This window comes from Ambystoma mexicanum, chromosome 6q (assembly GCF_040938575.1).
Source record: "Ambystoma mexicanum isolate Mex_15411 chromosome 6q, UKY_AmexF1_1, whole genome shotgun sequence".
NCBI lineage: Eukaryota > Metazoa > Chordata > Amphibia > Caudata > Ambystomatidae > Ambystoma > Ambystoma mexicanum.
The window spans coordinates 1,176,983,556-1,176,995,694 of record NC_090937.1 but is presented as its reverse complement, the minus strand read 5'-3'; the positions used below and the strand labels follow the sequence as shown (position 1 = coordinate 1,176,995,694).

Below are 12,139 nucleotides of genomic sequence, written 5' to 3'. Positions count from 1 at the left end.
TGATCCTAGACAGTTTCCACTACTGTGCCAAAGTCAAATCAGAGTCCTTCCCATTTCTCTGCCAAGGTTTACACTAGGTAATTTGCAGTACTGTGCCAAAGTTGAACTTTAGTGTCTCCCGAGTACTCTGCCAAAGGTGATTCTAGCTGACTCTAACTTTCACTCCTCGCTATGCCATGCCGACACGGACATACCCCGCTTTCCACGCACCCATCCCCACTCCTCCCCCCAAATTGGCCCCCTGTCTCAGCAGTCCCCCCACCCAACGAGGCAGACACTTCACCATTTTAAAGGTGTCTCAGGGATCTCACTGGCGTGCCACTCTCCAGAACGCCTCAGTACTCACCAGGCCCCGCCTCCCACATCTCACCCACTCCAGGCCCTGCCTCTCACATCTCACCCCGCTCCCTCTGACACCCCTCACCCCCTGACTGCTCCCACCAACTCCCCTCACCTGCACAGAAATCAGGCAGCTTGGGCAGCTCGCTGGCGGGCAACTGTTCCAAAACCTGTCTTGACATCCTAACGTGCATCTCACACTATAAACCTGAACCCACCCATGGCAATGTTGCACTGCCCCTCAGCTATCGCCTCAATGCTCTCCACCCCACCCCATCAGACAACTAACTCACACACCCTCAGGGAGGCCTGAGCCAACCTGGTCCACACAGCCCCATTGGCAAATCCTTCTGCCCTATTGCACACAGCTGTGCTCCTCAAGTGCCCCACAGTTCGTACTGGCCATACTCATCGCAGACCGCCAGAGAAACATTGCCTACTCGCCCCAGCTTTACCTCGCCAACTCCAAACTTTATCCTAGCCCTTTTCACCTCCCTCTAAAACACGCCTCCCATGTCAATATCCCTCTAAACCTCCCTCCTTCTGAACTTCACACCATACATCCAGCCACTCCCAGTGCCGACCATACAGCAGAATTCTCTCACACTATCTTGCTTACTCGTCAACGCCAAATTGGTTGCCAAAAATAAGCACAACATCTTTGACCTAATAGCCACTGAAAACCCGACTTCCTATTCATCACTGAAACTTGCTTCAGCAATGACTTCAACTACATAGCACACAAGGCCTTCCCTCTCGGCTACTCCCTGATCGCACATAACAGGCCCAGCAGAGCGGGGGGGGGGTCTAGCCATCCTCCACAAACTACACCTTTCAGTAATATCCACCAAGGATCTACCATGCAACACTAAATAAGAATCTGTTCTTGCTAAATTCCACCTCAGCCCTTCCATCACCCACAGCTTCCTTCTTCTATACAGGCCACCCTTCTACGACTGAAATTTCGCAGACTCTCTCTGTGACTCCCTCTCAACCACTCTGATCCAGCACCTCGCGCTCAATCTGTTGGAAGACTTCTAAGTCTGGTTAGATGTTCCTGCCAGCCCCATGACTCGTCCCCCTCACCGACAATCTGGAGCTCTCGGCCTAACACAAATGATTTCCCTCCTGGCCCACATTGCAGGGCACACCTTAGATGCACTATTCTGAAGAAGAGGTCAAGTCTCTCCACTCCCACCTCGCCACCTCATCTGGACTGACCACGCTATACCTTACTCACTTCAACAACTCTCCCCTCCCTACCTCTTCCTGATAACATTCCCTCAACCACTCTGGCCACTCTCCCTCTCTGGAATAAAATAATCATCAACCCAGACCTGGTCAACTCCATACTTCTTACTCTACCAGATCTCTGTTGCAAGGAAGGACACCCCTCCATTGACCTCTTCAACCAAAGTCAGTAAAACATGATCAACACCACTGGATAAGTAGACTGGAAATGTTATCTTCAGGTGACGGTTCAGGGAAAATTGATCAAGCTTTATTGGGCTCTGAAAGCAGGAGAGCTGGTATAAGGTCAGGTTAAATAATCCAGGAGCTCAGCCCAGGACCCCTCACACAATTTGCATACATGCGGGTGCCAACTTCTATCCCTAAGCTAAGATGAGGGTCCAGGTGTTGAAAGGTTTTCATGTCCATGCTAGTGATGCCAGTACTCCTGGGAACTGGCTTCGCTCTTTTTGATCACTGCGCAAAAAATGATCCAGAACAAGCAGGGAAGGGTGTGTGTCAGGGACTTGACCCTGTCAGAAAGAGGGGCAGCATCTAAGACCCCTAGGTTTGCCTGGAATGCCTTTTAAGGTACAACCCTCTGTTAACTGATGTCTTTCAGTGCTTTTCTGTCCTTTGTTCTCTCCTCTTATAGAAGTACAAAGATCAAAATTACCAGCAACGGCAAAAAAGCTAGATGACCAGGGAGATGAAAACGCTGCGCACAACATGGCCGCACACCCTTAGCAGATACGTTTCTAGCCCACCAACAAAACCACCAGCTTACAGTGACAAAATAAAATCTAAATTCCAGACCCACAGCAAGCAGAGAAAACATCAGAGATTGCAAAGAAAACTGCACTGGAAAAGAGGGAGGGGCTTAGAGGTTTTCACCTGTGTTTCTTCCCCCTTGGGAAACGACAGGCACAAATTGGCCCAGAGACACAGGTGAACGTTGAAACCAGTGAAAGAGGGGTGATATTGAATCAGGAAAAGTACAGTATATACAGAGAGTGAATGGAAGGCCAAGTGTGGGTTGTGGGGCTGAGGTCAGAAGGAGCGGATGTGGGGTGAGAGACAGGGGGAGGATGGAAGGTGTGGTGGAGAGTGTGCAGAGTGCAGGTGAGTTATTGCTTGTGGGAGAATGGTAACATTTGTGGAAGTTTAGCTGTGAATGATGGAGTGAATGGGGGAGAGTAGCGGATTGAGGAGGGGAAGAGTAGCACAGTGAGGAGGGGATGAGAGGAGAGAAGTGAGGAGGAAAGAGGGTGAGAATGCAGTACATCTCAGGAACAAAAGACGGTGATAGAAGGTGATGAAGAGAGAGAAGTGGTGAGGAAAGGGATGACAGAAGAGTAATACGACCAGAAAGTGTAGTGAAAGTGAGTGAGTGAGAGAGAGAACATAATTACTAGCCCAATCAAACCATCATTCTTGTTAAACAATCTGGACAGGGGTATCTCGCTCGGGATCCCTTGGGAAGTCTTCAAAGTGAAGAATATATATAAGGCTTTTGCGTCCAGGCCCACCTCATTAGCCAGCAAGTTTTGTAAGATAGCATGAGTTACTTGAACATTATCCTGGGGAATAGGGAAGCTTGGACTAGGGTGGAGGGGGAGCTAACAGGAGACAAGAGAGAGGGGAGCGCCCAATAGACTTACCCGCTGTACTCTCATCCCGAAACCAAGAACCAGAATACTTTTCTTTTGTTCTAAAAAAAAAAACGTCAACCGTCTTAAGGCTTCTGTAAATTATTGAGGCCATTTGTGATGATTGGTTCCCCTTTGTATTTGCCCCTTTTCCGTCCAGGATCTTATACCTGTGTAAATCCTCTATAACTTCCTTGTTGTTGGTCTGGGGTACTTGAAAGTAGTTTATGGTATTAGGTGCAATATTCAGTTAATTGTGTACGGCATAATATTCATGTTGTGGATAGTGCAATCTTATTGTTTGTTTAGACTGTTGATAACCCGGGCCTATACATATTTCTGTAATTTTATTTTTGTGTGTGCAATAAAATTAGTTTGGGAAAAAAATGGGGTTATGGTCAACCACTGTACATTAACCAGTTACGTCCTCCACCTAGCCCCCAAGGGTTCCTTGGGAAAATAAATAATCAACTGTTGTGGCTTCACCCTTTGCTCTGTATTTGGGTGATTTAGGTGAGTCTGATGGGGTACTCCCATCGACCCTGAAAAATCCATTTATCATAGCCATTGTCTTTGAATGCCTTCCTCTTCTACCTTTCCCATCATTAAATGTGATGGAGGCAGAATAACCCATCTGTCATCTCGTAATTATCTTCCTAGGGGAACCTAAGATGTAGGTGTTAAAGTTCCCTCCAGGGACCATCACTGCGTCCCTGACTGACTGTAATTTCCTGGGCACTACTTACGAATGGTTTTCACGTGCTAGCTTAGTGCTGGAGCCTTGTTGCCTGCCCACTGGGGGAATATAAACGTTATGAAAGTGTACGAATTTCTGGGATCGAAACTCAAAAGACACACAGGGTAAATTCTCTGAATGTTCTTTCAGAAACAGTAATTACCTTTACCCTTTTAGAGACTATATTTCATATTTTACTGTATTTAATGACCCCCTCTCTTTGTGGTGACCATGAGCACCCATAGACTTATTTGAAAACCGGGGTGTTCTATGGTGCATATTGCGGAGGTTACCTGCCGCAGGCACACCTCTGCCTACCCCAGGAACTACTTATTCTTTCTCTGCATATTTGCTAACCACACAGGCCACCTTCCAGAACATAAGCATACACACTTACTTCTCCTTTGTATTTCCGGGGGAAGGAGCAACACATACTTTTTCCCCATTCTACATCTCAAAATGTCCTGTTGGATAGAGACAGATAACTTGCGAAGAAGTCCGTCATTTTTCATATAGTTAGAGTTTTTCATGTATGGGACTGTGGTTGGGCTAGTGAAAGTCCAACAATACCCCTTATTTGTAGTCACACTTGCATCAAGTACATATGTTAACCATTGTGAATAAAGAAAGTTAAAGAAACGAGGGGTGGAGAGAAGAGGTAAATGGAGGAGTACAATACTTGAGGGGCTAAAACGTATCCTTAAATGTTTTTCTCTTTGCACTACCCTCCCACTATATTTCTTTTAAATGTTGCAATTTAAATGTCGGCTGCTGTTAGTCAACATTTCAGGAAACATGAACTTAAAGGTTAGCCACTACTCCTTTTTAAGCTTTAGAAGAGACCTGCCTTTGTTGTTCTGCCACATACACTCACTGAAACATTGAGGGCAGAGTTAGCAAATCCCCTGGTATCATGTTGATGTTTTCAAACATATCTTTACCACTCAATTCAATGTTAGCGTATGAGTTAGAGGGGTCCATTCTAGCAATGTTGATGGTGTTTCCTCCCTTAAGACTCAATGCCTCCCAAGCATAGACCCTCATGCAATGGATTATGGGGCAGGCAGCAGGATGGAGTTGAGGTAAGGATTTCAAAGTGCTAATAAGAACAAGTTGTTAAATTAGTTTATATTTTTTGTTTTTAGCATCAAGATTCACGATCTATCAGAACTCAAAGAAATGTATGCCATTATAAACCTGGATGATGAAACAAAAGGTAAAAAAATTTACATTTAGAATAACTTTCAGATTTCTTAATTGTATGCATTTTTGGTATAAGGCATCCATTGATCCACATATTTTTTGAAATGACAGTTCTGATTTTGGAAATTAAAAGAAATGCCCATATGTAGACGTAAGCTCTATGTCTGAGGATTCAGCAGCCATTACCAAAAACCACAAAGGTCCAACTCAATGTTGCAGAATAGTTATTTAATATGAATCACACTACCACTGCTCACATTTATTGAATGCAGAGGCGTTGCTAGGGGGGGCTATGGGGGCTGTAGCCCCGGGTCTTTTGGTTGTAGCCCCGGATAGAATCTCAGGAGCTACAGCCAAAAGGCTAGCCAGCCCCCGGTCCCAACAGTTCCGACATTAGTGTAGCCCGGGTCTTTTCCAGACCTATCAACACCCCTGATTGAATGGATGGGATTTTGATTACCAGTTCAGCCTGTTAATATGATCATATACTTTGCATATATCCATCCAGTTATAGACCGTTTCATTGAATGTTGCAATAAAAAGTATTCAGTGCTACCCTGTAAGAGATTAGCCTACCTTTAAGTATCGCAACATTTAGAATGTTAGTTATCACTGTATCCATCTAGTGAAGGTGTAAGACTACCAACATACAATGGTGTACACTACGAGAGAAGGATAACGGTACAAAATCGCATTCCAGCATAGTCATCCATCCAATGCATACATTTGCTCTCTTGGTATTGGAAAAAACATATCTTCTCAAGACCCTGTGATGAAATCTCAAAGGAAGAGCTTTGATCTGACAAATGGAACTGCAACAGTGCACCTTGAGGTGACTACTCGTTGACTTATGGTTTTCATGCCCTGTGGCATTAAATGTAACTCCAACTCGGTCACTGTGTAACTCCTCCACTGCTGAGAATGTGCATGCCACATTGCTGGCACTAAATTCCCAGTGCTAAGAACATGACAGACACATTCTTTTCCCATTTAGCATGCATTGCAATTAGCACTGTGCAGAAATACCTGCAGCGGATAGGAAGGGGCACTTTCTGGTACTTGAGTACTTACTAAAAGATTCCTCTTTTATCGGTCACTGGTCCTTGAGCTGGTAGTGTGATATTGAGGGTCGCTATCATGATTCTTGCAAGTCTGTCCTCGATTCTTTCTTCATTTGGGTACTGAGACGTCTGTGTGACGGGTTGGAGTAAGGAGACAGACACAGTCTTGGTTATTTCACAAACACTTTTATTTAAATCATGAAAGGGAAGGGAGAATTGCCTCACTTGTCCTAACTCCGAGTGGTTTACCTGCCTCAACAAAACTCATTAATGGACCAGTAGTTGTCAAGATGTCCTAAATCAAGTCCACTATCCTGTGTCCAAAACCTATTCTGACCCTCACACTCAAATCCTAAAATCCTAAACAACTACTATGAGGTAAAATAAACGTTGACTGCTGTCCTGCAGCTATTTTTTTTTTTACTTATTTGGTCTCACTGCTTTTTTTGGCCCAGTAAGGCCAGTGTACTATTCTCAGGGAAGTGATCTTCTTCCTTTAGTCTTTTAATGCCAGGGAACAATCCCTTCCCTTGTCTTTCAATGTCAGGGGGACAATCCCTTCCCTGGACTTTTAATGCCAGGGGAACAATCCCTTCCCTGGACTTCCAATGCCAGGGGAACAACCCCTTCCTTGGTCATTTAATGTCCGGGGAACAACCCCTTCTCCAGACTTACAATGCCAGTATCTAGGTGCCAAGGGGACAATCCCTTCCTTGGTTTTTCCTTCTGGTTATTATATGAACATTTCACCCTGCTCTTTCGCACAGATGTCATGAGTGCAAATTTCTTAGCATTTGTAATTATCCTGTGGCTTTGTTCTACATAAACAATAGAATATCCTTCTGTACTCTACCTTCCTGGCCAACTTGTTATCTTAGGGCATGCAACCTGCTAGCTTTGTCCACTTTAAGTCCCAGTTTTAAATGGTACTGGGATGAGGAAGAATTACTTTTTATAGACACCTGTGTAGTGTCTAAATCACGTCTGTTTACTTATTCGTTTTGGTGGTTACTCACTGACGGATGGGGACTCAGGTTTAGCTTGATTGCTTATCACATATACGAGTAGTTCTTTATTTGTGTAGCTTAATTCTTTTGACCCTATACATCTGCAATGGGATCGCCTCACTTCCCACTCAGTACCTTTTTATTCCACCACTGCAGCCCAGGTTCCTTCTTAGCAATTCGCCATGTCCCACGTTCACCAGGGTCCGTGTTTGCTCCCTTCTCAACACGGCGCTGGTGGCACCAACGAGGAAAGTCCACGTCGTCAGGACTCGCTGTATCGCTTGGCTGCTGAATAGATGTGGCCGTTCCCATTCGAGAGCACTGCCTGCGCTCTCTTGCTGTGGCTTCCCCAGGACTTCGGGAGCCAGTGTATTTCCTGCCTGGGTGTGTCGTCTTGGTTGCTGTGCTGTGGTTTGTTGTTCTGGCTGGCACCGGAGTAGCAGTCACCCTCCCCGTCCCACAGGGCTTCAGCCCACAGTCTCTGCCTTCTTATACCTGACTCATGCTGCAGGGTACACACCCCCGCAGTGCCTCTGCCCCTCGCCGACGCTCACACCAGTTGGGGAAGCTTTCCACTTCCTGAGACCATTTACCAGTCTCAGCGTGAACACTGCTTGCGTTCGGTGATGGTATATTAGGAAGTACGAAGCGGTACCACTTAGTGAAGCCCTGGTTTCTGCCACTGCTTGGGCTTACTAAGTGGTTTTCCACTGAACTTTGTGCTTGAGAATTAGTATGCAAGTTCCCTCGATTTGCTTCATACTTCTCTGTTTCCACTCCACATTTACTTGTAAAATACTGCTTATGCTGCTCTCCCTCTTCAGTCTCTCCTGTGGCTCTCAACCCCACGTCCTCTGCCAACACTGCATGTTTATTTCTCCTGTTTCTTCCTTGCTTCAAACCACTGCTACAATGGCTACCGCTACCACTACTACAACCTCTCACTCTCTCTCTCTCTCCATGCCTCCTGCTGCTACCACTGCTACTACTACAACTTCTCAATTGTTCTTTGTACTCTATTCCTCTTCTTATGGGAAAAGTGTCTGCTGTACTTGGCCAAAAACTAGAGTGGTGTTGATCCTTCCTCCTCACATCTTTACATGGCCTCCTCGTCGCAGTACTTTCAGCACTTATGGCTGGTGTAATAGAGGAAGGGGCGACTTGACCATCTGGTTTTCTGAAAGGAAAATTAAAGAACATTTTCAGGTGGTGTTCTTTTTGTTACCCCGTGGAACCATGTTTTTCCCAGAATTAATGCAGGTGATGCCTTTAGGTTCACCACAGCTGATTTTGCTATTCCAATCTTTGATGATAGATGTTACCGAAGTTGGGTATCTCAACATTACTTCATTCTATTCCCACGAACAATCAAGAAGAAAAAGTGAAAAATTAGGATAAGGAAAACACTTTATTACTGGACCCTCTATTGAGTGTGTTGACAGAGACCATCATGGTTCGGCCCACAGTGAGAGAAGTGACAAGGAATCCAGTTCATGAAAGCAACATCAACCAGTATGTATTTTTCTCATCCCTGCAACACGAGGGACAAAATCAGAAAGACCAGGCGATCAGGTGATAAGAGCATGTGACATCACTTCTGAACTTCCTAGGGGCGTCCCATTAAAGGGTGGTACAGTGAAGGTTGTAAACCAACGCGTCTATGAGCATTTGCTTTTTCCTATCTTTTGCACATGTGAGTACCCCAAGCTTACTAGTTACTGTGATGTCTCTCCACTCTGTGGTACTCACCTATAATGCATTCACACCTGCTCCTCCTACTCAACTCTACCTATCTTTCACCACTCACGCTACAACTTCCTCCTTTCCTATCCCTATTATAAAACTCACATCTCAAAACTCCCACTACTCCATCCCTCTTTCACCTGCTTCCAGCAAACTAAGCTGACGAGCGGGGGGCGTGGCCTGAGCTCATGCAGTGAGGACGTGTCTCATCTGAGCCCCCGCTTCAATCCTTTTGCGAGATCCTGTATTGGGCCCTGTATGGGCCCAGAGGGCAGATAAAGGAGAGCGTTGCTTAAGCGTCTCTCTGGAAGAAAAAAGACCCCGTAAAGCTGAGTAGGGAATCACGAGGATAACTGCAGAGGCAACCCAAAAATGGCAGCCGTGAGGACTCTGTGAAACCGGACCACCAGTAAATGGCCACTGAAACCAAGACCCGGCGCACCGGACCCTGTAGCAACGGGAGATCTAGCTGCTCGGCAGCCACTGCGACCTGGATGCCTGGCCGGAGCTCTGACTAGCGGCACCATCCCCGGCTCGAGAAGTGGAAGACGGACAAATTGAATAAATTCCACGGGGAAAGTCGGAGAGACCCGAAACTACATCACACTTCAGAAGGCCAGAAGAAGGATAGTGCGGCCCGTGGGGGGAGCCAGAGAAGAGCTGGTAAGCTGCCGGAACAGGAAGGACAAGGATGACAGCCGAGCAGACACAGCCCGCGGCCCAGGTGCGGTGAGTGCGTGCCCCCCATCTTTACATTAGGGGCCACACACACTCCATTCAGAGCCGGGGGTGAATGTAGGCACAGCCGCCTCCCACATTTTGCTGCGAAGCAGGAAGCACACCCCGTTGGGAAAGGTACTGAAACTGTGAAGCCTCCAGCCCACCACCGGAGAGTTTGAAGCAGGCACAAACAGTGAACAGATAGTGAAGAGGGGGGCGCCCTTCGAACACTAGCGCTGGGGAATAGCCAGTGGGGTGAACCAGCTTGCTTCCCCCGCACAGAGGCCCGAAGAAGGAGCACCCCTGACCTAACACACTGGTGCTGCATACCAAGCCATCGTAAGACCAGAGCAGATGCAGTAGAAGGGAGGCAACCACAGCGGCTCCTTGATAGCCCTAGCAGCTGGGGGGAAAACACTGGAAGAGCTGTGGGAAGGAAGAGTGCGAAGATCCACAACTGAGGCCTGACACTAGGCGAAGGGAGGCTAAAGAGGAGTCAGTAGAGCCAACTAAAACTAACACCGACCAAGGGCCCACATAGCCCCGGAACTGTACCTGGGCGTGTTGAGGAGAAGGAACTACACCGCTGCATCTCTGCAAAGTTGAGCAGGACTGGTCTACATTTCGCCTTCAGATGCCAAACAGAAGTGAAAAAGGGAAAGCCAGACAAACTGTCATGGAGGCCTACGCCCTGAAGGCGGGAAACCGCCCAATACATCAGGAAGAGGGAAACTGTTGCTGCAATACCGCACGCAGCTGTGCAAGATGGAGGCCCAATACTGACAGCCATAGCCAAGCTGAAAACGGCGTTTGAATGCAAGATCAGCTCTGTGATTGTAGATGTTGGGTTGCTCCAACAGGATGTCAAAGCAATGGCCGACCGCCTGGGCATGGCGGAACAAGTGAGAGACAATACAGGAAACATTGCCTTGAACACCGGCAGAAGATGCGGAAGAAAGGGGCTGAAGGAATAACAACAGGATTCCGGGTCTTCACCGAGTGGGCAGAGGGCCAAGACCACACAATATTCGTTGAGAACATGCTACTGCAGGAGGTGGGCCCGGGGCACATAAACCCAGGGATTCACATAGCACATAGATCACTAGCGAATAAACCACTGCCGGGCACCCTCCCCCCCCCCACAAGACCAGTGATAGCAAAAGTCCTAAATTACAAAGATAAAGAACAGTACCTAAGTTTCTCGATGTAAGGAGGGACCATCATGCGAGGATCCTTCGAGGGTGGCTATTTACCCTGACTACACTGCTGGTCCAGAGGCGAAGGGCACTATTCGGACCAACCAAAGACAGAGCACTATTCGGAACAACCAAGGACAGACTGCATAGAGCGAACATAAGCTACATGCTGATTTATCCAGCTAAACTGAAGATTTTACATAAGGGGCGATCACACTTCTTTCAGACTCCGATGGCGGTACAATCATGGATGAATACATAAGGGCTAGCGCAACTCCTGAATAGGAACAATGCAATGACTCATAGAAGGAGGGCTTCAGCACGACTTGAAGGCGCAGCTACTTGGTGTCTCGCTTCATGAGAGACCTACCCACATAAGCACCAGAGACATTTGGTGAACAAAAGCAGGAGCTCACGAGAACGGAATACAGAGCCGAAGGGTAAACATAGGCGACGGTAGCACTGAGCAGGTACATGGGCCCCGATTGAAGTTCCAGATGCCAGTTCTAAGGCATCAAGCTGCTGCATGTGACCTGGGAGGGGGTTGGCGGGTGCGAGAGAAGCGGGAAAGCCTTAGTGGAGGACTTAATGCTGGGCAATTGTAATGTTGTGTCGTTTGTTATCAAGTTGTCTTGTTGAGGATCATGGGAGGGGAGGTGGGCGAAATGAGTGAAGAAGGAGCAGGTGGGGATTATGGTGTGTCACTAGACAGGTTAGACCACGGAAAATGGAAAGCTGGTGGGCATTGCGTGCAAAAGGGCGAGGGGCACACTCTGTACGTGAGGGGTGGGAAAACAGGGATGGGGAGAGAGGCAGACGAGGAAGGTCAAGTAAAAATGGGATATGACCATACACGGGGCACCCATCCAGCAACTGAGGCACAGCTGGTCCTGGAGCAGTGTGAACAAAGAAGCCGTACTTCACACACCTATGACTCTGAATAAAGGGGTGACTATAATGACCTGGAACGTAAGGGTCCTTAATAACTATGTCAAACGGCTATGTATACACATATAGCTAGTAGGAAAAGGTACACAGGTAGCAATGCTGCAGAAAACACATTTAACAGCCGACAAACAAACTCTAGCCAGGAAATGGGGAGGCAGATTATATGGGTTGCCTTTCTCTGTGTACGCCAAGGGAGTGCTCATCTGGATCGCTCTGATGGCCCCCTTCTAACTGCTTGAAGTTCAACACGATGACAAGGGCAGAATGGTGGTGGTGCATGGATTGTGGGACGGCAGGGAGGTCTGTT

General features: G+C 47.3%; 1 protein-coding gene across 1 annotated transcript in view; it reads left to right on the top strand.

Moving 5' to 3' along the window:
• The window catches only part of WDR19 (WD repeat domain 19), a 2,828,275-nt gene that overhangs the window by 749,285 nt on the left and 2,066,851 nt on the right, over positions 1–12,139 (top strand). The window contains exon 10 of the mRNA XM_069631788.1: positions 5,100–5,170. Coding sequence (XP_069487889.1) covers positions 5,100–5,170 — 71 coding nt within the window. The remainder of the gene's footprint in view (positions 1–5,099; positions 5,171–12,139) is intronic.